Here is a 25,804-nt window from a genome sequence, read left to right as displayed (position 1 = left end):
TTTCAACGATAGTCTGTTAGTTTCTTAATTAGCTTTAAAACCGCCCGACATTTTACAGTTCACAGTTTAATTGTGTTAACATATCAATGTTTGGTCTAACCCAGTAGAAGTACCACCACTGTTACCATTCATAAGAGAATTACATAAACATAACATAAGTTCCCACAAGAGGGTATCGAGGATAAAAACACAAACCCACACTGGTAACAGCACAAGCATTCAGCATCTTATTAACTTCTACCTTCAGTAGTGAGATTCAGGACACCACAAGACAAAAGACATACAACTGCTCCTTTATTACCAGACCTTTATTCAGGTGTCTATTAAATTATTTGAGAAATCCAGAAAAGGTGCATAAAATATTACTTGAACAGGATGTATCCTCAAGAACAAACTCAATATGTTGCAGAAAAGTAAATACCTACTCAGGTTAATTTGAGTGTAAAGTAAGAGTAAATTGAAGAAAGTATGTACAGATAAAGTTGCCCAACATAAACTTTGATCTCAAATGCAAAACTAATTCAGGATTCCTTTGTTACCACTGTTGGAAAGTCCATCCCTCTCTCTGCATCTCTGACACGGCAAACTGACCAGGCTGCTCCCACCTACACAGACAAAACCAAACAGTACGTTCATTTGATTAAAATCATAGTTTGAACAGTTTGGGATCAAAATTAATGCTTTAGCTATTAGTTACAAAATATTCTAACTTTATCTCATTTCTGAAGTTTGCATCATTGATTCTGTTTAATACTGTGAAGCTGGTTAAAAGCAATCCCTACAAGTATGAAGCACTATAAAAACAATGGTGATCTGATGATTCCACAAAGAGCCCATGTTGGAAACATTTGAGAGCATGTCATGTCTTACCAGTGTGTGATGGTAGTAGTCTTCACTTGTTCTGTGTAAAGACGGCCTTTTGAGCACCTCTGTGTGAGCTCACAGGCCATACACACACACACACACACACACATATATATATATATATATATATATATATATATAGACTGAGTAATAAGCAATAATCAATTCACTTACATGATTATTTATAGAATGGGTTTTGATAATCTACATTATAATGTAAAAATATACTGAGATCCAAAATGTCATGCTCTACATTCAAAGCTGCAATCTTCTCCTCTAACGCCACCTGCTGTCTAGAGGTCAAGACTTGCAGAGCCGAAAGCACTTGGTTTGTAGGATGAGAGCATAGAACGTTCTGAAAATTAAAAATATAGAGGTTCTTGTAAGTTAAGATGTGCAGAGCAAAATTCCTGACATGCAGACACAAACAAACATGCATCCTCCTAAAATAAGTGTCTTCATTTAACTCCACTGCTGCACTTGTCCAGTGCTGGATCACTGCTTTTCTTTCTTCATGAGTAAATCTAAATGGAAAAACAAATTATTATCAACAAGATTTTTATCAACAAGGCAAAAGTGATAAAGCTCATCTATCCACAATATCAGCATCAAATGTCCTGTGCGTCTTACTTAGTGGACAGATACACATTCAGTTGACTCTCTAGCAGGCACTGGAAGAAGAGAACCCTCTCGCTGAAATGAGAATGAAATGGTAATTCATGAGTTACAATCAGTGGAAAGCCAAGTTTAACCAAGTGGTCAATTGGAGTTTGACTAGTTAAAATGATCTAATTAGGCACCAAGGAAATAGTGAAAGTTTAGTTAAAGATTTTATGACTACACCACCTAGCTTTCTCAAATGAAGGCCATTTAAAAGTAGGATTTTTCAATTTCAGAATTAAAACTGACATCAGCAATGACAAGAGGCCAAAAAGTAGCTATTATTATAATATTATAGCATCCATCACAATCACCATTAAAAACAGCAATACTTACTAAAACCATTGGATCTGCTCCAACTTCACTGTCTGGACTGTCAGATTGACCGAACACCAGCTTCACCTTTGCTTTCCTGGACAAAAAGAAAAATATGCCCTACCATTCAGAAACTAATGCATTTATTCAGAAAAGATGCACACATCACAATACAGCACACATCAGCTTTAAAACACTGTTTCAATTGATCTTTGAGAAAGCTGCAATAGAAATATGACAGTCTGAAGCTGGCTCACTTGGACAGCTCTTCCAGGGAATTCTGTTGGGTGCCAATCATGTGTGTGTCCTCTAACAGTATGTTTCTCTCCTCAGAGCAGTGCTGTCTAAAGAATCCAGAAGAATCTGTCTGTGCCTGCCATCCATAAAGTCATCCCAGTTCCTGTTCATGTTCTGCTCTGCTCAGAAACAAGGGAAGAAATGTCTTAGTTACAACAGCAACAACATAAAAATACCTTACTCGGATGTATTTTTAAAAAGGATATTAAACCATAAACAAATTATTAGCTTCGAGTGAATTTTCAGAACACATCATTATAAGATGAGGTTACAATTATAAGCATATCTCCTTTAAAATAACAGATGTTGCATCGTTTACAACAAAATCAGGAATGTTTATTAAGAAAAACCTCATAAAACAACCATATGTAAAATTTTCTGTCATAAAATCTGTGATATTTTAAAATAATTTAGATACGATCATAGTATTTAAAATAATACTAGATGAAAAACTCCAAGTATTATACAACAAATTCCAAGTATTATACAATACTTGGAATTAGGTTTGATATATATTTTCAGTTTTCATTTCAGTTTAAAGTTTTGTTATGTGCTTTTGTCATTTTTGAACATTTCTATTTACATTCTTTTCTATTTCAGTCATTTTAGTTACGTCAACTTAAGTTTTATCTTTTTTTATAACTCCAGTTAGTTGCAGAGGCAACATTTTAAGTTTCTTAACGAACATTTCGTGCTGGCCTATGGTGCTGCTCCTCCTACAGGTCTTCTTCTGGGTGTTATATTAGGCAGCAATTTCCAGGAATAATTAAGAGCTGTAAGCTCAAGGTGAAGTCTGGTAATGATTGTGTTTTACTGCCTCGACTTCCTCTTTCACCACCATCTTTATTTGGAATCTGATAAAGATGAGTGAATTGAATCCTAAAAGCAATATTGGAGACGGACATTCTGTTGTCAAAAAAAAGAGCAAACGAAAAATAAAAGAACATTCAACACAAAATATTACTGTGTCTATATCTGATACAGATACAACAGATACTGTATGTGCTGATGTTTATGTGCTGAATTTTGTGCAGTGACCTGTAGGGGCAAAATTAACTTATATAGAACTGAATATTCCACTTTGTAAAGAAGAAGTTTAGAACAGCTGTAAAATGCAAATGGGAAGTACAATGGAATGAAGAGGAAAGAGGAAGACATCTTTATCAGATTCCAAATAATAATGGTACAGCCCTTAATTATTCCCTGTATTGAATGAACAAACGTAAGTCTGAGAATTGCAGTCTACGTGGATTAGCAGAAACTGTAGAGCATGTATTTGCGTTTACATTTACATTTAGTTATTTAGCAGATGCTTTTATCCAAAGAGACTTACAAATGAGGACAATGGAGAAATCAAAATCAACAAAAGAGCAATGATATACAAGTCCTAACAAGTCTTAGTTAGCTTAACACAGTACACATATCAAGTGTTTTTTTAAACAATATAGTAAACAAATATAAATAAAAAGAAAACAGATAGAATAGAAAATGAATAGAGCAAGCTAGTGTTAGAGATCTTTTTTTTATTTAGTTAATTGTATAATAAATGAAAAGAAAACAGATAGAAAGCTATTTTTGAGGGGGCTTTTGTGGTTAGAGAGTGCTAGAGAGGGTCAAATAAAGATGGAAGAGATATATACCACTGCTTATCAAAATGAAAGGATAATTCTGGTGGAAGAGTTGGGGATAGGAAATATGACACTTAAGAAACGGCTGAATAATGGCTTCGAGAGTTATAGAGTAGCCTATATAAAGCATTAATTAAGTATTTAAGAAAGAGGCATCTGTTTAAGAGGATTATGAAGGCAATTTACAGTATTATTAGTGGTCACTTTCCTTATTTATTTTTCTTTTTTTGGAACATATATATTTATTTGTTTGTTGTTTTTGTCTCTCTCAGCTTAGGCTGCCTTCCTGATCACATCACATATTTGTTTTTCTTTCACAAAAATATGAAGGATTTTCAAATAATTTATGCATCAGCTTTAATGCCCTCAAACTAAAATAAAAAATAGCTAAAGCAATCAATTGGTTAATGGCAAAAAGTATTCAAATGTATCATTAAATTACATTATGCAACACAATGGAATTGTTTTCAAATATTCCATTTAATGCCAAAGAACTTTACATCTGGATCATGTTTGCATTTTCTTTCATAAGTCTCTGTCATAATTTTAACCTCTTCAGAATCATTCATAAAATCAACTAAGAACTGAACAAAGTGTTGTAACCTAGTCCAGAAAGATATGAATCATGTTTTATGATAGTTCTCACTCAATTCACTCACTCAAGATCATTCCACCATTCAGGAATGGTGATCAAGAATGTTCTGGAAAGTGATTTTGAGTCTCTCTGTGATGGTACCCCAAGGCATTGCTCACTATCTGATCTCAGACGTCTGGAGGGGATGTAGATTTGTAATAGTGAGTGAAAGTAGGCAGGTGCTGAGCCTGTGGCTGTTCTATATGCAAGCATCAATGTCTTGAACTTGATGCGAGTGGCAACTGCTAGCCAGTGCAAGGAGATAAAGAGAGGTGTAACATGGGCTCTTTTGGGCTCGTTGAAGACCAGTTGTGCTGCTGCATTCTGAATAATTTGTAGAGGTTTGATTGTGCTGGATGGAAGTTCAGCCAGAAGAGCAGTGCAGTAGTCCAGCCTAGAAATGACAAGGGCCTGGACAAGAGGTTGTGCAGCATGCTCCGTTAGAAAGCGCCTGATCTTTCTGTGCAATGCAAACCTGCAAGATCGAGCAATCTTTGCAATGTGGTTTGTGAAGGTCAGTTGGTCATCAAAGATTAGTCCAAGATTTCTGACCGAAGTTGATGGGGTAATTGTAGAAGAACCTAGCTGGATGGAGAAATCATACTGTAGAGTTGGAGTGGCATGGGAAGACATGAAACTCAGTTTTTGCCAGATTGAGCTGTTGGTAATATTCTTTCATCCATGCTGAGATGTCCGCCAGGCAGACTGAGATCCGTGCAGCTACCACTGGATCATCTGGTTGAAATGAAAGATAGAGCTGTGTGTTATCAGCATAGCAATGTTGGGAGAAGACATGTGCTTTTATGATGGGACTTAGTTTCAAACCAGGGAAGTGGAATCCCTGTGATGCCTAGTGATGAGAGGGCAGACAGGAGGATCTGATGATTGACAGTGTCAAAAGCAGCAGATAGATCCAGCAGAATTAGAACTTATGATTTGGAATCCGCTTTTGCAATCCGCAGGAGAAGTCAGAAAAACTATCGCCAGAAGAACTATCATAAAACATGATTAATGTCTTCCTGGACCATGTTACAACACTTTATTCAGTTCTTAGCTGATTTTGTGAATGATTCTGAAGACAATATTTTATGCCTAATCCTGATTTCAAGGTTAAAATTATGACAGAGACAGAAGAAAATGCAAACATGACCCATATGTAAAGTTCTTTGGCATTAAATCGAGTATTTGAAAAGAAATTCCATTGTGTTGCATAATGTAAATTAATATATATATTATATATCTCTTCCATCTTTATTTGACCCTCCCTAGCACTCTCTATCCCAAAAAGCCCTCTCAAAAATAGCTTTCTATCTGTTTTCTTTTCATTTATTATACAATTAACTAAATAAAAAAAGATCTCTAACACTAGCTTGCTCTATTCATTTTCTATTCTATCTGTTTTCTTTTTATTTATATTTTTTACTATATTGTTTAAAAAAACACTTGATATGTGAACTGTGTTAAGCTAACTAAGACTTGTTAGGACTTGTATATCATTGCTCTTTTGTTGATTTTGATTTCTCCATTGTCCTCATTTGTAAGTCTCTTTGGATAAAAGCATCTGCTAAATAACTAAATGTAAATGCATATATATTAATACAGGTTCTACAGTTTCTGCTAATCCACGTAAACTGCAATTCCCAGAATTCTGTTTGTTCATTCAATACAGGGAATAATTAAGAGCTGTACCATTTTTATTTGGAATCTGATAAAGATGTCTTCCTCTTTCCTCTTCATTCCATTGTACTTCCCATTTGCATTTTACAGCTGTTCTAAACTTCTTCTTTACAAAGTGGAATATTCAGTTCTGTAAGTAAGTTAATTTTGCCCCCACAGGTCACTGCACAAAATTCAGTATGATAGTAGGATAGCAATGCCCCCTAAAGGAGGTAGAGCTTTTTCGAATTTGGCTCCCAAAATCTGGAATAGCCTTCCTGACAATGTTCAGGGGTTCAGACACGATCTTTCTGTTTAAATCTAGAGTAAAGACACATCTCTTTGGCCAAGCATTCAAATAATGCATCTCACAATCTTGTACCGCATTTGTATCGGATCAAATGCACATTATTATTCTTTAGCTCGAGTTAAACAAATGAATTTTACTTGGTTGGAACTGCAGCTACAATATGTCTCTATTTGTTTGTCTATTTTGCCACTTCAGTCTGGATCCAGAACACCTGAGAAGAGATGATGACCTCAGATGCCAACACTGAAAAAACAAACAGAACTACCAAATTTTGCTACAGGTTTGATTGCATCATAATAATTGCTGTTAATAGTGTTCGTTGTCTGTCTGATTAACACTTTAATTGATTTTTATGACATTCTGACAGTCACCACTTATCAGCTACTACTAAATATTATAGAAACTTTAATTTTCTGTAAAGTTGCTTTGCAATGATATGTATCGTAAAAAGTGCTATACAATTAAAACTGATCTGAATTGAATTTTGGGCAAATCATCATAGATTTTCTTCAAGATGCAGGGCTGTCTTCTAGATGGCAAATAATGTTACACATTCTGTTTTGGATTCTGGTTCTGGTGTGCTGATTTTTGTATTGTAAAAAATCTGAGTTTACACAAACTTGATGAACTGAACCTAAAAGTCTTCAGCTTTCTTTTATCAGAGAATGTTGGACTGTAATATTCATTAAATAGGACTGCGACATGAACTTAGAATTTAGGACAGATTTTTGCAGAACTAACTTTTTCTCACATTCAGCCTAGAGAGTTACAACATACTCACTTGTATTTAACCCAAAAAACTTTAGTTAGAGAAGGAAGTATTGGCCCTGTATCATTGTTGTTGATCTGTGGCTTCATGACTACTTTATACTTATAAAGAACTGTGATCATCAGTTATCCAGTAAGGTGTACTTCCTTGTGCACGTCATGTTTTGACGGAGGCAGGACAATTATTAACCCAGAATAAAAGTTGCTATTTGCTATTACACCTACTATTATTATTTTATCGTAATACCTGGATTGGCCAAAAGAGGGCCTTCAGCTAATTTAAAGTTGAGCCAAAGGGCAATGTATAGAGTCGACTGACAACAAGACAAGGTTTTATTCCTCTCTTTGATCAGCAAAGCACACAACAACGTAAGCTACTGTCATATCTTAATGGCAATTTAACCATTAAACTTCATAAGAATCTAACAACATGATCAAACGTTTGTATTTTACATTTCTGTGATTGTTTTCGTTGTTTTTGGCCAATTTAGATGTACAATTCGTGCGGTGTACTTTTCCTTTTATTTGGATTTACCATGCTGGAGTCCATCACCTGCTACAGCGATGGATCTTTATTGGAGAGTCAATGTCAAGGAATGAATTTCCAACACAGGTATGTGGAATTTCCCGTATTTTTTATTTCGCACTTCACTGCGTTGTCGTTTAGGATTAACGCAAATGTGAGTTAAATTACTGGATAAATCATCACAGGATTATTATTATTATTTTTCCAGTGGTCTACCAGCACAAAACACAGAAGCCCCTTTCAAGATAGAACCAGAATATATAGAAGTGACCGATTCTTTATGGGGAAGGAACATTACTGGTATGTTTTCTCACTTTATTTAATCTATAGTGGCTTTTCAGATGTGTCAATTCTAAATCTCTCACTTGACCACAGTCTCGCTTTCGGCTAATCCGACTCAATTCAGAGGTTTCATGTTGGACGCTCGTGCGTGTGATACTTGTAAATCTGCTGGCAAATTTAATTTGATTAACCTGCAGGACAGCGAACTCATCTGTAATGTGAGTACTGCCCTGCACCCATTACACATATTAGTAATCCATTCTTTATAATTTATTTTGTAAATTAAATTGAATGTTATAGCAATTAATTCCTTAAACTGACTTGCACTGTTTATGATATGGATATATTATCAGGGCCGTGTTGTGGCTCATAATAATAACCAAAAAAAAACGGCAGTTCAAGTGTTGTGGACCCCCGAAGAGACTGGGTTGTTTTTCTTCAGGTAGTTTTACTGTGCAGCCTTATAAGACGAACAATAACCTTTTTAACATCTTTACACTTAAATTGCATTTAGTTTGTAATTCTGATCTTCAAATTTCTATTCAGAGCTGCATTCGTTGAAATATTTGGTAGATTTTGGCTAAGGAAGGCAATCATACTCACGACGACTGCTCCACCATCCACTGAATCCACCAGTCACAGTACACAAACAAGTCCAATAGGTAAGAATATGTGTTCCACAGTTTATGTTGAATTAAATAATGATTCGAATAAATGATCTTTTGAGGGTAATTTCATGGGCAAATTTGATGTGCAATTAATTTGTGATTATTTGATTAATTATTCACCACATTGTGTAATTAAATAGATTTGAATATTTTTTTTTTATAAACATCCTCTTACTTTCAACTGTTTATGTCCAGCAATTTCTTTAACCTGTAAATATTAAGATAAAAATACAAATAAAAATGTAAACAACTGAGATATAAAATCAACAAATTTCACAGGCATTTGACAGAAATTTAATAATGTGTCCCTGAACAAAGGGGGTCAATATCAAAAGTCACAGTGAGTATCTTGTGTGGCCACCAGCTGTTTTAAGTACTACATTGCATCGCATCCTAAAGGACTGCACTAGATTTACAGGTTCTTGCTGTGAGATGTTACTTCACCTTTCCACCAAGGCACTTGCAAGTTCTTGAACAGTTCTGGAGGAACACATGCTTACTTGTGGTTTGCCACTGCAAGGACGATCGGCTGTCCTTCTTGTCTATCTGTAGCACTGTCTTAGGGGTCTTGTATTACGGGCAGTGTAGTTTATTGCTCTGGCCACATCTGCAGTCCTAATGCCTAATAAATCCAATTCTACTCCACTCAGTTACTCCGAGCTGAATTTGAGCCAGTTTTTCCGGCATGGAAGGAAGGCACACTAACAAGGACACCAAAGAAGTTCGGTCACTAATGTGGCTCTCTTTCATGGACTCATTGTTCCATTTCTGTTCAACAATGTGAATCTTGCTCATGTGTCTCAGTTGTTCAACTCTTTATGTTAAAACAACATTTGCTGGAAATAAAAATAAAAAGGTTTTTTTATATATATAAAAATAAGTGAAAGTGACATTCAGCCAAGTATGGTGACCACGCACGCACACATGCTGTGGCGCCCGGGGAGCAGCGGGGGGGGGTTCAGTGCCTTGCTCAAGGGCACCTAAGTCGTGGTATTGAAGGTGGAGAGCTGTACATGCACTCCCCCCACCTACAGTTCCTGCCGGCCCGAGGCTTGAACTCACAACTTTTCGATTGTGAGTCTGAGTCACTAACCGTCAGGCCACGACTTCCCTGATGTGTATTATTCCCCGTGTATTATTCCCCGTATATATTCTCCGACTTCCCTTTTTATATATATGTGTGTATACACATATATATACACACACATATATATAAACACATATGTACAGTGCTGCTTCAACATTTATGAATCATTTTAAAGGGGGGGGGTGAAATGCTATTTCATGCATACTGAGTTTTTTACACTGTTAAAGAGTTGGATTCCCATGCTAAACATGGACAAAGTTTCAAAAATTAAGTTGTACGTTTGAAGTAGTATTTCTGTTCCAAAAATACTCCTTCCAGTTTGTCACACGTTTCAGAAAGTTTTTTTCGAGTATGGCTCTGTGTGATGTTAGATGGAGCGGAATTTCCTTATATGGGTCCTAAGGGCACTTCTGCCGGAAGAGCGCACGTTCCCGTATAGCAGAGCACTGAGAGCACAACAGACTTCACTGATCAGAGCGAGAGCGTCGCGAAATGTCACAAAAGGAGTGTGTTTTTGGTTGCCAGGGCAAGACAACCCTGCACAGATTACCAAAAGAAAAACAGCATTAAGGGACCAGTGGATGGAGTTTATTTTTACAGAGCATCAACCGAGTTGTGCAAGTGTTTTTGTTTGTTCCACTGCATTTCGAAGATGCTTGTTTTACAAACAAGGCCCAGTTTGACGCCGGATTTGCACATCGTTTATTTCTTAAGGATAATGTAGTCTCAACGAAAAAGGGTCACGATCGTGTGTTGGAATCGCATGCGCTGAGTAAAACTGCTTCAAATATCTCTGTGTTGTTAACTTAGCTATCGGCGCGTAAGCACATCAAGTAAACAACATGCGATGTTGTCATCAAACTGCACTTTCCAACATGTACAGCTTAAAAAAAAAAAAAAAGACGACAAAGTGGAACTTAGTCATTTTCCAAAACCGCTAAGCAAATATATACAGTTTCAGTACATACCACATAGAGACGCTGTTGTTGCTGCTGCTTTTGTTAAATTTCAGCCTCTGGATCTGATTCTGGATCATAAATATACGCTGAATCTGACTGTTAGCCATGGTTTGTTTTGGTTGGTTTTGTCCTCACGGTAATGTCACAGCTCCCAGACGCGCTCAACGCAAAAGCCTATTCGCGCTCGTGATTCTTTAGCTCCGCCCACACGTCACGCCTCCAGCCGGTCGTGTTTTTCCGGGAAAAATCGGTACAGACTATCTTTCTCTTATGAATATAATAAAACTAAAGGCTTTTTGGAGGTATGAAGGATGCAGTACTACTCTATAGGTACTCAAGATTAACAGGATATTGAGTGAAAACGAGCATTTCACCCCCCCTTTAACCTGTTAAATGTCACCCCGTCCCGTATACGGGACGCCTACGTTGACTATACTATATTACAATCAAATCTAATCTAATCTTGACAAACTATATATCGTTGGAAAGGTCTAAGACTCCCAAATATATTTTACCAATATGTTTTGTTAAAAATTATGTAGGAAAAGTAATAGATGAATTTATGACAAGAGTGCACCCTCAGAAATCTACATTACAAAAGGAGCTTTGACCTTTGTTTAAAAAAAAGACTTCCTCGTTGCCTTTTTCTCTATCACATATTAGAAATCATCAGAAGTTATATATCACTTGAAAACATAAAATCTCAAAATTCATCCTTCAAAACCCATTTTAAAATCAGACATTGCATTACCATGTAAATGGCACATCAAAATCATGTTACAAAATGTTTTCAGTCATGAATTATTAAAATTTAGGTTTGTATCATGCACATTCATGTATATCTTCAAAAACGTGAGTGACAGTTAACAGGTTGACAGAATTTTAGAATTTTCTATATTTCTGCATAAATTTGCCTTTCTTTTTTTCACAATCCTGAAAGTAGACAAAGAGAACCCAATAAAACAAATTAGACCAAATTTTCACCATCATTTATTTATTCTGGAAAGTATCCAATACAATATTACATATCTGTGAGTGGCAAATGTATGTGAATCTCTAGGATTAGCTGTTAATTTGAAGGTGAAAATGAGTCCATCTGTGCATAGGTGTTTTCAATCAGTTGGATGACTATCAGGTGTCATTGCCTGCCCGGTTTTATTTAGAGAAAAGGAATCTATCAAAGTTTGATCATGTTTGTGGAAGTGTATCATGGTACAAACAAAGGAGATCTCCGAGGACCTCAGAAAAAAGAGTTGCTGTTACAAAGCCAACTCTAAAGACTTTGGACTCCACAAATCCACGGTCAGACAGACTGTGTACAAATAGAAGAAATCCAAGACCTCTGCTACCCTCCCCAGGAGTGGTCGACCAGCAAAGGCCACTACAAAGTCAAGTCATGTAATAGTTTGTGAGGTTGCAAAGGACCCCAGGGTAACTGCAAGAAGAAAGCCACTCCCTCCCAAAAAATACAGTACACTGCTGCCCAGATTCTGAAGTTTGCTAAAGATCACGTGGAAATGGCAGAGGAAATGTTTTGTGGAGAGATGTGTCCAATATATAACTTTTTGGTTTAAATGAGAAGTGTTATTTTTGGAGAAAGGAAGACACTACATTCCCAGATAAGAACTGTTGTGCAGGACTGATCACCACCAGCTGATACTAATAGCAAAGTTATTTATATACCTTTGCTACACAGATATGTGACACCTGATCATTTTTCTCAATAAAGAAAAGACAAATAAACATTTTTGACTCATTTGTTTGATTGGGTTCTCTTTGTCTACTTTTGGGTCTTTTTGTGATGTCTGTTTGATGTTTTTCTTATTCAACACAATAATGGGTTTAAATGATCTTTTGAGGGCAATACAGTGGGTATAGAAAATAAGCACCCCCTTTAAAATAATCACATTTTATTGCTTTGCAGTCTGAATTGAAGACACACAATGTTTTGTTTTATCCAGCTGTCACATCCAAGTGAAAGATATAACACTAACATACCGTATAAGGTAATTTTGCTTAAATTACAGCCTTTAGTCTGTGGGGATATGGCTCTGTCTCTACCAACTTTGCACATCTAGACTTGCCCACAGTTCAGTTAAATTTTATTGTGAGTGTTTGTGGACTGCAGTCAAGTCATTCCACTGATTTTCAGTGGGGTTTAAGTCTGGGCTCTGACTAGGTCATGCAAGGACATTCACCTTTTTCTCCTTCAACGACTGTGTGCTTTTGCTGTGTTTTGGGTCAATGTCATGTTGGAAGATAAACGCTTCGCCCTTTGACAGTTTTCTGTCAGAGGGCAGCAGATTTTCCTCAAGAATTTGATGGTATTCCATCCATTTTTCCTTCTATCCTTCCAAGTGTTCCAGTCCCTGCTGCAGAGAAACACCCTCATAACAGGACATTACCACCTCCATGCTTTACTGTAGCAGTGCTGTTATTTGGATGGTGAGTTGTATAGGATTTCTCACATATCATTTGGTGTTGAGGCCAAATGAATTTTAGTCTCATCTGACTACAACAACTTTTTTGATCTGGCCTCAAAATCTTCAAGGTGCATTTTGGCAAAGCTCACTCGTGACTGCATGGCCTATCTTGAGGAGTCGCTTTTTTCTTGCAGTCCTCCCATAAAGGCAACATTTGTGGAGAATTTGTGATATTGTTGTCACATATACACAATGACCACTCTTTGTCATCAATTCCTGCAACTGCTCAGTTTCTGTAGGCCTCTTGGTCGCCTCTCTGACCAGTTTACTCCAGGCTATTTCAACCAGTTTGTAATGATGTCTACAACTCATTGAGTCACCAGTCATTTTTAGGAGGGGGATGATGCTTTTTTCTCAGTGATTTAGATTTTTTTTCTGATATGATGGTGTTATGTCTTTCACTTGTTCAATTCAATTCAAGTTTTCAATTCAAGTTTTTTTGTATAGCGCTTTTTACTATACGAATCGTTACAAAGTAACTTTATAGAAAATAATGTTTCTACAATATTTAGTAGTAGCTTATGGTGGTGACTGTCAGTTTGTGCACGTTTGACAGGATTTTTTAGAAAAAATTAATACAAGACGTAGTCAGCTAGATGATGAACATTATTAATATTATTCATTAATAATTGTTATATGATGCAGTCACACATGTAGCAATAATTGTTAGTTTTGTTTGTTGATTCAGGGTTAGCATCATCTGAGGTCCTCTGATGATCAGCATCATCTCTTCTCAGGTGTTCTGGGTCCAGACTGGAGCTTGTGTAAATCCTAGTCCGTGGCAAAACATAGAAACAAAATAGAGACATCATTAGCATAGCTGCTGATCCAACAAACTAAAATTAGTTTAACCCAAGCTAATGAATAAAAATGCACATTTGATAAGATGCAACTACACTCACAATTTAAGAGATACATTATTCGAATGCTTGGTGAAAGAGATGCGTTTTTAATCTAGATTTAAACAGAGAGAGTGTGTCTGAACCCCGAACATTATCAGGAAGGCTATTCCAGAGTTTGGGAGCCAAATGTGAAAAAGCTCTACCTCCTTTAGTGGACTTTGCTATCCTAGGAACTACCAAAAGTCCAGCGTTTTGTGACCTTAGGGTGCGTGATGGGTTGTAGCGTGGTAGAAGGCTAGTTAGGTACGCAGGAGCTAAACCATTGAGGGCCTTATAGGTAAGTAAGTAATGATAATTTGTAACTGATACGGAACTTAATTGGTAGCCAGTGTAGAGACTGTAAAATTGGGGTAATATGATCATATTTTCTTGACCTGGTAAGGACTCTAGCTGCTGCATTTTGGACTACCTGTAGCTTGTTTATTGACGAAGCAGGACAACCACCTAGAAGTGCATTACAATATACCAGTCTAGAGGTCATGAATGCATGAACTAGCTTTTCTGCATCAGAAACAGATAACATGTAGCTTGGCAATGTTTCTAAGATGGAAGAATGCAGTTTTTGTAACATTGGAAATTCAATTGATTTTCAAAAGACAAATTGCTGTCTAATATGACTCCCAGATTTCTGACTGTAGAGGAAGTAACAGTACATCCGTCTAGTTGCAAATTGTAATCTACAAGATTCTGTGTAGTGTTTTTTGGTCAAATAATTAATATCTCCGTCTTATCCAAATTTAATTGGAGAAAATTAGTTGTCATCCAATCTTTTACATTTTTAACACACTCTGTTAGCTTAGATAATTGAGAAGTTTCATCTGGTCTCGTTGAGATATATAGCTGAGTATCATCAGCATAACAGTGGAAGCTAATTCCGTATTTTCTAATAATATTACCAAGGGGCAACATGTATATTGAAAATAGAAGGGGACCTAGTACGGATCCTTGTGGCACTCCATATTTTACTGATGATAAATGAGATGACACCCCATTTAAGTAAACAAAATGGTAGCGATCGGACAGGTAGGATCTAAACCATCTTAGAGCCTGCCCTTGAATACCTGTATAGTTTTGTAATCTATCTATGAGTATGTCATGATCTATGGTGTCAAACGCAGCACTAAGATCAAGTAAGACTAGAAATTAGATGCAGCCTTGATCTGACGCAAGGAGCAGGAAATTCTTCATACAGATCATTTTTATGCAGGAAGGTGCTCAATTGAGCAGACACAACTTTTTCTAAAATTTTTGACATAAATGGAATATTTGAAATAGGCCTATAATTTGCCATTACACTAGGATCTAGTTTTGGTTTCTTAATAAGAGGCTTGATAACCACCAGCTTGAATGGTTTTGGGACGTGACCTAAAGATAACGACGAGTTAATGATATTGAGAAGCGGTTCTTCGGCTACAGGTAACAACTCTTTCAGTAATTTAGTGGGTACAGGATCTAATAAACATGTTGTTGGTTTAGATACAGTGATAAGTTTATTTAGCTCTTCCTGTCCTATAGTTGTAAAGCACTGCAGTTTATCTTTGGGTGCGATGGATGAAACTGAAGTGTTAGACGCTGTAGAATCTACATTCGCTATTGTATTTCTAATGATATCTATTTTATCAGTGAAGAAATTCATGGAAGAAAAAAACTTGAATAAAAAGAAAAAGAAAACCTTGGATGTTATAAGTTGCACTGAGTAAATACAGCTGGTTACAACAAAAAATGGGTCTGCTTTATTTCAGGCTACAAGGCAACTAAATGATTATTTTAAAGAGGGGTGATTCTTCTAAAGGGTTCACAAACGTTTAGGCATCACTGTATATATATATATATATATATATATATATATATATATATACAGTATATATATATATATATATATATATATATATATATATATATATATATATATATATATATATATACTGTATATATATATATATATATATATACAGTATATATATATATATATATATATATATATATATATACCCCTGCTGAGGAAATACTGCGGCTCTTTGATGCTTTAATGTTTCTCACAGGTATGTTACAGACACAGACTGTATCACCGACCTCTGAAGCCACAAATATACAAAAAAATCAAACTGCAAGCCCAACAATATTAACAACAGCATCAACTATAGAATCATATTGTACAGGTAAAAAAAAAAAACATAATAGGGGTGCAGGGCTATATATATATATATATACATACACACACATACACACACACATACATACACTCAACTAAAGGATTATAAGGAATACCTGTTCAGTTTCTCATTAATGCAATTATCTATTCAACCAATCACATGGCAGTTGCTTCAATGCATTTAGGGGTGTGGTCCTGGTCAAGACAATCTCCTGAACTCCAAACTGAATGTCAGAATGGGAAAGAAAGGTGATTTAAGCAATTTTGAGCGTGGCATGGTTGTTGGTGCCAGACGGGCCGGTCTGAGTATTTCACAATCTGCTCAGTTACTGGGATTTTCACGCACAACCATTTCTAGCGTTTACAAAGAATGGTGTGAAAAGGGAAAAATATCCAGTATGCGGCAGTCCTGTGGGCGAAAATGCCTTGTTGATGCTAGAGGTCAGAGGAGAATGGGCCGACTGATTCAAGCTGATAGAAAAGCAACTTTGACTGAAATAACCACTCGTTACAACCGAGGTATGCAGCTAAGCATTTCTGAAGCCACAACACGCACAACCTTGAGGCGGATGGGCTACAACATCAGAAGACCCCACTGGGTACCACTCATCTCCACTACAAAAAAAATGAAGCTACAATTTGCACGAGCTCACCAAAATCGGACAGTTGAAGACTGGAAAAATGTTGCCTGGTCTGATGAGTCTCGATTTCTGTTGAGATATTCAGATGGTAGAGTCAGAATTTGGCATAAACAGAATGAGAACATGGATCCATCATGATGTTTTCACAATTGGGCATCGTTTAAATGCCACGGCCTACCTAAGCATTGTTTCTGACCATGTCCATGACCACCGTGTACCCATCCTCTGATGGCTACTTCCAGCAGGATAATGCACTATGTCACAAAGCTAATCGGTTATAGAACATGACAATGAGTTCATTGTACTAAAATGGCCCCTACAGTCACCAGATCTCAACCCAATAGAGCATCTTTGGGATGTGGTGGAATGGGAGCTTTGTGCCCTGGATGTGCATCCCACAAATCTCCATCAACTGCAAGATGCTATCCTATCAATATGGGTCAACATTTCTAAAGAATGCGTTCAGCACCTTGTTGAATCAATGCCACATAGAATTAAGGCAGTTCTGAACGCAAAATGGGGTCAAATATGGTGTTCCTAATAATCCTTTAGGTGAGTCTATCCGTCTACATTTCAGGCTGCAAAGCAACAAAATTTGATTATTTTAAATGGAGGGATTCTTCTAAAGGGTTCACAAACTTTTATACATACATACACACACACACATACGCACCCCTGCTGAGGAAATACTGCGGCTCTTTGATGCTTTTAATATTCCTAACAGATATGTCACAGACACAGACTGCATCACGGACCTCTGAAGCCACAAGTACACAAAAAAACCCAACTGCAAGCCCAACAATATTTACAAATGCAGACTCATATGTTACAGGTAAAAAAATAAAATAAATAAAAATAAAAACCCAGTTAAAAAACAAAACGTACCAAATTCAAACATCAACTGTAACAACTGCAGGGGTGGTATTAACTTGCAATATATATATATATATTTTGTGTTTTACATATAACAATTTTCTTTTCATTTTCTTAAGTTGCACCAGCATCGCCGCCTCAGTGTGCACAATATACGGTATGTAGAATATATTCATGCTGCTACATTACTCGACTTTTAAAATCTAAACAGATTTAAAAAAACTACGCAACGTACACCTGCTGTAAAGTTTGAAATCTTCATACACTATTCAATTTTCTATGTAATCTGTCAATTCAAATATTCAGATTGGTTCTGACTTTGACCAACTAACATCAGCTTGTCCAGATTGTAAATCGAGTCAAAAAACTGATGTAATTAGATTTTGCATTCTAGCATGCCCCTCTCTCACTGATTTTGCATTTCTGCCACTTTTTGGTCTCCATGAATATCATTTTCAACCACTGAATCTACAAGCTCTGGTTATTAAAATATGCATCCATGATTATCTGTTTTCTAACTTTGCATGTTTGTACATATTTTAATTTATTTGTTTGTATCTGTATGTGTATTTCTGTCTGTCTATACACACATTAGAGATTTGCTTTAGCACTGTTATTATTCAGTCGACTGTGTTTTCTTGGAGGCTCCTCTCTCCTGATGATCATTAGACCAGTGTCGAAAATGGTAAGTGTGCCAAAAAAACTGCAGAATGCACTAAATATATTCAGTTTAAGTCATTAATATAATAAGACAGGGAGTTTTAAATCTTGATAACTGTTATGCATGCTGTCATAATGCACCACTTAATTCAAAAATGTAACATACTTTAAGAATTTGGCAAATTATGTCTCTCTTCACAGGCCACCATGATTGCGTCTGTCTTTGAACCAGCCTCCAAAATTATTGCTGTCATCTTCATACTAATAAAACTAATTAAAGTAAGATTTTTTTCTACTAGACTGAACTTCTACTAAACTGATTATTTGCTAAAGACAACAATTGACATCTAATAAATGTTTCCATTGTTGTGTATGTTTGTGTGTCAGTATGAGTGTGTGTTTGAGTGTGATAGATTGCAGACTGTGTTTACTGCTTTGACAGTGGCTGCCATGGTTTCAAGCCTGCTGCACACTCTCACCGTTTTCCTTCACTGTGGACCAAGCCATGAATTGTGAGTGTAATCTACACATATCAGTGTCTCTGTCACCTGACAGAACTGCTGAAATAACCAAACAGGTTTTGTCTACTAAAGTCTCACACATTCAACCAGAACAAGAAAGATTTGAATGAACTAAGTTTGAAAGAATCTAGACACTTACATGTAAGAACTTTCGAATTATCATTTTGAATTTAATGGTCTAAAACCGTTGATTTACAGAAGGAGGTGTTGGCTCTGTTCCATCATAACGATTGGCCTAATGAATTCTATCATTACAAGTAAGGTTCAGTTTTTCACATTCTTTAATGGTGCAAACAAGTATTTTGTAAAGATTTTGTTCATTGTATATATACTGCTCTTTCCATTATTTTGGAGATTGGTGTAGTTGTAAATATTCTCATGCAAACTTATTCAAAGCTAATTCAGATTTAAATAATAATGAATCATTAGGTTATAATCCTCTTTTTTCCAATTTGTTTTTTTATTGTAGCAACTGCAATATTCTTTGAAATATGGCGCTTTGAAGAGCTCTGGGTGCCATCATTAATGGGAGTTTTTGTTATTTGGGAGTTCATGCTTTATCTCGGCTCAGTTTACTTTGAACAGATGGGAAAATACCAGTCAAGAAGTAAGTATCTTTGGTACCAACTGACTCAAGGCACTAGTGAGATTAACACACAAACCTAATAGACTTTATGGATTTATGAAGAATGTTATCAGTCCCACCCAGGCACAGTTGTGTGTACTTTCTTATGCATGATTTTCACAGTAAAAAAAAAATGTTTGCATTTGTATGTCTGCAGAAAATCAGAATCGTATTCTGGAAAAGAGGGTAAGTGAACTTTACATTTTCTTATCGTATATCTTATATTTGTGTACATTCACACAAGCTGCTTATTACACATGTATTTGTCTAAAACATACACTTTACAGAGTATAGCAGCTCAAAAAAATATTTTATGGCACCAGACCCATCAACATCTTCAACATCCACAACATCTTAGGAACTCACTAATATAACCATGCATACACACTGATATTATTACCTTAAATATTACACATTAAACCTCTTTTCTTTTTTATTTTCAGAAATCCCCATGGTTTTTTATGTTCATCATCTTTTCAGTGTTTAATGCAATGTATACAACTGCTCTTATAACAGGAGTGTCTTTGGTCAAAATGAAAAATTGTTGAAGGAAGTGATTGTTTTCTTGGTACTTTTGTATGATTAAGCGAATATGGGTGCAACTTTTTACAGCCCTAGCACATCGGTAACCCTTTAAAGGCATATGAATAACAACTTTATTCAGAATAATTATATTGGAGTCAGATAAGTAGCTGAATTATGCACATCATCTTTCAACGGCTTTTTATGATTATTTATTTAAAATTTGTGTGGCCTGTTCACACTAAGGTTGACAATAACTATAACAAGAACAGTTACATTTGTTTTTGTTCTGATTGTATAATAAAGAAGTCCGCATCACAGTTATAACGATAACGAAACAGATGGACAATATCGTTGGAATCACTTTCACATCGATTTTCTCCAGCTGATGAACGATGACAAATATTGACAGCCAATCAAAACCCACTCAAATTTTAAGAGCTTGATTATTTTAATTGGCAGATCACAAAATGTCAGTGCACATTTATAATAAACTGAACGTCATTGTGCGTTGTTGTGGACGCTAAAATTTTTGTTGTCTTTATAGTTATTGTTAATAGTGAACTCGCCATAAGATTCCACCTTTTTTACTTTGTTCTTACACATCACATAATTTACTGAGCAATATTAATTTGTATATATGCATCTGTATGTATTTGTAGATGTTTTTTTATTATTTTAAGTTAAGTGAAGCAGTACAGTGGTGTTAAAAATACTTAATTGATAATCTTCATTTTGGTTTCTCTTCCAAATGAATTACACTTATACTTGCAAATGTGTGTTAAGGAACGACGTTCACCAAATATTTTATTTATAATAAATTAGATATATCCATACAAATATTCATTCATCACCACATAAATTGTTACTGAGGATGTGTTTGTTTCAGTGTTTTGACACCAAAACAGTTACGCAATTAAAATGAAGCAATACTGCTATAAAAAATAATTAAAAATTAACTGAACAGTTTGAATAATATTTTATACTTCCTTATGTGTCTCGCATTCATCAACAATAAAAATGTATTGATTGGCGGAAACACTGTTTCCTGTTTACTTTTATGCTTAATTGACAACAATTCAAATAAAAGTTCAGACCTTAACTGTTTTTGTAAAACAATGAAACTGTGCTTACATGAACTTTGAACTTATGGATATCTGGTTATGAATCTTCCCTTGGTGTTTACAGTGCATTACAGTGTTGAGTCACGACACTTGCAGACAAAGCCAAATTTGCACTCGCGCTTACGTGTATGTGTGTGTGTGTCTGTGGTTTTCTATAACTTGAATAGTTTTCTTTTTCTTTCAGCTACCATGTATTTGTGCTCACAGTACATTTTGAAACTAACTTTTAAGTCCATTTTTTTTTACCTATAAAATACAGCTGAAAAGCGGATGCAGTTTTTATCATGAAGTATCAGACTGTTGGACGGTCTGGCTGACAACAAATAATCAAGAATTAGTTTGATTAATAACTATAACTCATAAAAATCACTGTTTTACAACTATAAAGTACATCTATTAAAGGGTAAAAAGGATCAGAAGTATTTGAATAACCAAGGGATTTTCTGTAACATTTTTGATTCCCACAGACTGCTGCGAATCCTGCGATACAGATGTGGTTAAAAGCAATACAATTATACACTATGGTTCAAAAGGTTGGAGTGAAAAAGATTTTCCCCGTTTTTAAAGAAATTATTACAGAACAATTTAACATTGACTGTAATGATAATAGTAATAATTAAAATATTTCTTAGGAACCAAATCTGCATTTTAGAATTCTTTCTTAAGGATCCTGTGACAATGAAGCTTCGAGTAATTGCTGCTGAAAACTCAGCTTTGCCATCACGGAAATAAATTACTTTTTGAATCGCTAAATTTTTCACAATATTTGTGTTTCTTTTTGATTGCATAAAAAACTTATTTCAAAAACAATTGAAAATCTCATCCCAAACTTTTGAATGATAAAACAGGAATTATTACAACAACAAAAAAAAAAAGAATAAGAAAATGATACTCACAACAAGATAAGAAATATAGACTCACTTTTAATTATTATAATCTTAGTCACACACTCACACAGGTATATATATAACATCAAACCCAAACAAAACTTTGATTGGCAAGAAGAGCCTAGCTTACAATTCAGTTTAACTTCAAAAATCAGTGCAAAGCTTCAATCATTAACCGCACCTGGCCTAAGGAAGGAATGTACAAATATTAATTTGTGAATTTATATTGTAAGCCAAATGCTTACTATAATTCAAAATGCATCATTCTTTTATGATCAAGATAGCATTCTTATATGATCAAGTGTCTGCCTTCACACACATTTTATCAAAAGAAACAAAGAACCCAAATGTAAGCAAATACAAAACCATTTGTATAAAACATTTATGAACAGATACATTTTAAAAACCTCTTTGGAATAAAGATCCTCTATGTACATTAATGTGGTCCGCACATCCATGAACTAGACCAGTTTAACTCAAAACTACAAAATGACTTATCCAGCCCAACAGAGTGATGCATTCTTATGATTTTCCATAGGGTTATGCCTCACAGCCCTGCTGTTCAATTTTCCCTTCTGCAGCCACTGGCAGGATGACGTGAGAAATTCTGCTCCACAGTCCACTCAGTTTATCCACATCCATTTGATCAAACATAGTGGATTTGTTTGAGATGACAAACTTCTGTTTTATCTGCTCATATACCATGTCCTCCACTGCACTTAGACTGGTCATCGGGGCTATTTCATCCACTGAAAGCATCACGGTGAAGACTAGGAAAACCTTCTTGTAAGCAGCATTCTCGTGGTCACAATAGCGATAGAATATAAGCGTAGATCCAGGAGGGAGCTCCTCAAAACGGTGCACAACAGCTGCAGGTTTATCACCTTCAAATGCTTCCCTCAGCGCTTCATCAATGTCCAGCTTGACCTGCTTACTGTCTTGTGTGCTTTTGGTGGTCCCTTGGATTTCTAAAATCGAAGCATTATGGGTAGCGGAGTACGCCATGGCTAAATTTCGAGCAAGGCAGCCCAACGTCCTTTCAGCCTGAAGACCAGCAGTCAGAATTACACTGACTGGTTCAGAAGGGTTGACCATCTCCAGGTGATTTTTAAGATGTTTCCTACTCCTCTTCCAGAACACTGAGCGCTGACTGGGAAAAAGAGCCTCTAGAGCTGTTAACTTCAGATCAAATGTATCTACTGTTTTAGGATTGACCACATCATTTTGAGGCAATGAGTGTAAGAACTTTTGATAAACCAAAAAGCCCAAACCCAGTATTCCTGTCAGTATCAGAGACCACAGAAGAAGCCTGCACACATACGACGTCCAGACTAGAAAAACATTAAGTTCTGAATTAACAAAACACTGTGCAATGTGAGGCAAATCAGTCTGTTTTAATTATAAAGGAATGGATGAAGGAGTTAAAAATACCTTTAGGGGTGGAGGGTGGACTTGCTTTTGAGGTGACTGGTTTCTGCAAATTCTTAATTTCTTGAAGACAAAGTAAAATCATTATGATCTACAAATTCTTAAATATTATAGATTTTTCTTTACTGACATGAGACAAAAGTATTATTATTTTTTAATCATTTATCTTTAGTAATAAAATAGACAAGAGTAATAAAAGTGATAAATACAAAACATTTTTCTTTTTACCTGTGTTTTTGTGATTCGCGGTTTGAACAGTGATGGGATATTTAAATGTTTGGTAGATGTTACTCTTCTGGGGTTCAGTTGCTGGGTATCTTTTCCAATTATCAAGAACAGAGGGATCTTTAGTACGAACATAACCTTCAAATCAAAAAAATGTATGAATACCAATTCTAACTTGTACAGAAAGTACATGATCAAGCATCATAATTTGCACTTTTACCAGTACAAATATGGCTACTGTAATATATATATATATATATATATATATATATATATATATATATATATATATATATATATATATATATATATATATATATATATATATATATATATATATATATATAATAAAAATGTTTAACAAACTTTTGGGTTTCTCTGTTATGGGATTCTGATAGTTCTTGTTATTCCTATTTCTCAATCTATAAGCATCTCGGTGAATTTCCAATGGAACAGCGCCCAAACTAGAGGGATCTGCAATGAAAAAGATAACTTGTGAGCAAAGGCGTGCACATGGGGGACAGGCTTGATGTGGTATGCATTATTTTTAATTCAAAAGGTAATTCCATTAATGATAACACACCTCCAGATTCACCTCCAGATTTCGTGACTGGTCTGTAATTTTCTTCATTCTTTAGATGAATAGACATTTGACTGCTCTGCAACACCTCACTTTCCAGATTTTCTTCCAATAGAGAGCCAGGATACACTTTTTCTGTCCCAGGCTGGTCTGAGGAACCTACAGAAGGAATAATCACCCCCTGCTTAATATTACTTTATATTTAATATTATCACACTTATGCTAATTCCTCATATAGAATCATACCTTTCAAACTGGACTTGTGGTCATACTCCATGTCCATATCTGAGTTTTCTTGATCCATTTTTTCCTGATTAATCTCACTCATCTCCACATCTGCTTGATCTGTTTGATTTAATTCATCACATTTCACGTTTATACTCCTCGTCTTCTCTTCAAGCTTTAGAATCTTGACAGGGGATTCTGTGTTGGTTTATAAAGAAATTAGCACAAACATTAGCATAAAAAATGTTGTGACCAAAAAACTAAATGCAAGACAGAAACATTTATTAATTTCACATACCATCATCATCGTCCTTAGTGAGACTCTTGGGCTCCTTGGATCCATTGAAAGCTCTGGATGCCTCATCATCTTCCCTCATTTTCCGGGATCTTTTTAGTGGAGGTCTGGGCTTAAGCTCCTCACTATACAAACCTATGACAGAAAAGGAGCTGGGTAACTACCTTACAGAAACATGCCAACAAAAGTAAGATTAAGTATTTGATCTTGTGCGTCAGCAGAAACCGACTCAGACTATGAGCTTGACAATAATTTTTTTTATTTTAACGTAAACAGTGACGTTAGCAACTATACACTGAACTTTATTAATAATCTTATAATACATATTTATATAATGTTATCTAATCGATACACTAAAATTACATTATCAAAAGAATGAAACTATTAGCTCTTTAGCTCATATGCTCAAGCTAAATAGTGGATATTAAAAAGTAAAATATATATTATATATAAATGTTAGCCTTGTTAGCAAACAATTCAAAAGATTGTATAAAAAGCATTTTAATCTACGATAAAGAGAGAAAAAGAGAGTAACGTTAGCTTTGGAAGTTAACAACATTTTTACTCCGTATTATTAATAGCATGACAGGCATAGAGACACGTATGAGACCATCTGCAAAAAAAAAATCGCACGGTTTAACGCTATCACACAAATACACGAAATGTACGGAGAGATCAACCTTGAAATAGTTCATTTTGTCATTTATCTATAACAAATACTGTCTGCAGACACAAGCACACAGTCTAAAAGCAAGCAGCGAGTCTTTGCATTTCCAGCTTCAGTATTAAAAAGTCAAACCTGTCTTGGATGCCTGTCTGGCGCTTCTCCTCCTGTTAGATACATCTTTAGAATCACCTGAGTCCATTGTTTTATATCACACCACTCAAACTTTTTACTTTTCTTGTGCAGTCGAAACCGGAAAACGGAACATTACTGATGGTCTTCGTCGGAGCGACTTCAGTGGAACACAACTTCTCTCCCGGAAATAGTTGACAATCACACTTTC

The 25,804-nt window shown here is 35.6% G+C and overlaps 2 protein-coding genes across 4 annotated transcripts; one reads left to right on the top strand and one right to left on the bottom strand.

Annotated features, from left to right (window-relative positions):
* The first annotated feature begins 7,315 nt into the window (after nt 1–7,315).
* Nucleotides 7,316–21,122, top strand: LOC128018749 (uncharacterized). Of its 3 annotated transcripts, XM_052604479.1 has the most exons (16): nt 7,316–7,501; nt 7,624–7,745; nt 7,867–7,958; nt 8,034–8,158; nt 8,294–8,382; nt 8,487–8,602; nt 16,082–16,198; nt 17,557–17,664; nt 17,825–17,862; nt 18,301–18,390; nt 18,567–18,644; nt 18,753–18,877; nt 19,085–19,143; nt 19,356–19,493; nt 19,669–19,697; nt 19,955–21,122. In XM_052604479.1, the coding sequence occupies exons 2-16, from the start codon at nt 7,624–7,626 to the stop codon at nt 20,057–20,059; spliced, it is 1,431 nt and encodes a 476-aa protein (XP_052460439.1). In that variant the 5' UTR covers nt 7,316–7,501; the 3' UTR covers nt 20,060–21,122. The 3 variants fall into 3 exon arrangements, with proteins under 3 accessions (XP_052460439.1, XP_052460440.1, XP_052460441.1); XM_052604480.1 differs by lacking the exon at nt 16,082–16,198 and having other exon boundaries at nt 7,319–7,501; nt 19,955–21,121; XM_052604481.1 differs by lacking the exons at nt 16,082–16,198; nt 17,557–17,664 and having other exon boundaries at nt 7,321–7,501; nt 19,955–21,120.
* Nucleotides 21,123–22,060: 938 nt separating this feature from the next.
* Nucleotides 22,061–25,767, bottom strand: LOC128018748 (torsin-1A-interacting protein 2). Its single transcript, XM_052604478.1, has 8 exons — nt 25,597–25,767; nt 24,801–24,932; nt 24,524–24,700; nt 24,281–24,436; nt 24,064–24,171; nt 23,701–23,835; nt 23,476–23,535; nt 22,061–23,375 (listed from the first exon to the last, which is right to left on the bottom strand). Exons 1-8 carry the CDS (start codon nt 25,661–25,663, stop codon nt 22,585–22,587), a joined length of 1,626 nt encoding a protein of 541 aa, XP_052460438.1. The 5' UTR covers nt 25,664–25,767; the 3' UTR covers nt 22,061–22,584.
* Nucleotides 25,768–25,804: the final 37 nt, after the last annotated feature.

This window comes from Carassius gibelio, chromosome A8, assembly GCF_023724105.1.
Source record: "Carassius gibelio isolate Cgi1373 ecotype wild population from Czech Republic chromosome A8, carGib1.2-hapl.c, whole genome shotgun sequence".
NCBI classification, from domain to species: Eukaryota; Metazoa; Chordata; class Actinopteri; order Cypriniformes; family Cyprinidae; genus Carassius; species Carassius gibelio.
Note: the sequence above shows the minus strand (reverse complement) of the source record. Positions and strands in the feature narration are given on the sequence as shown.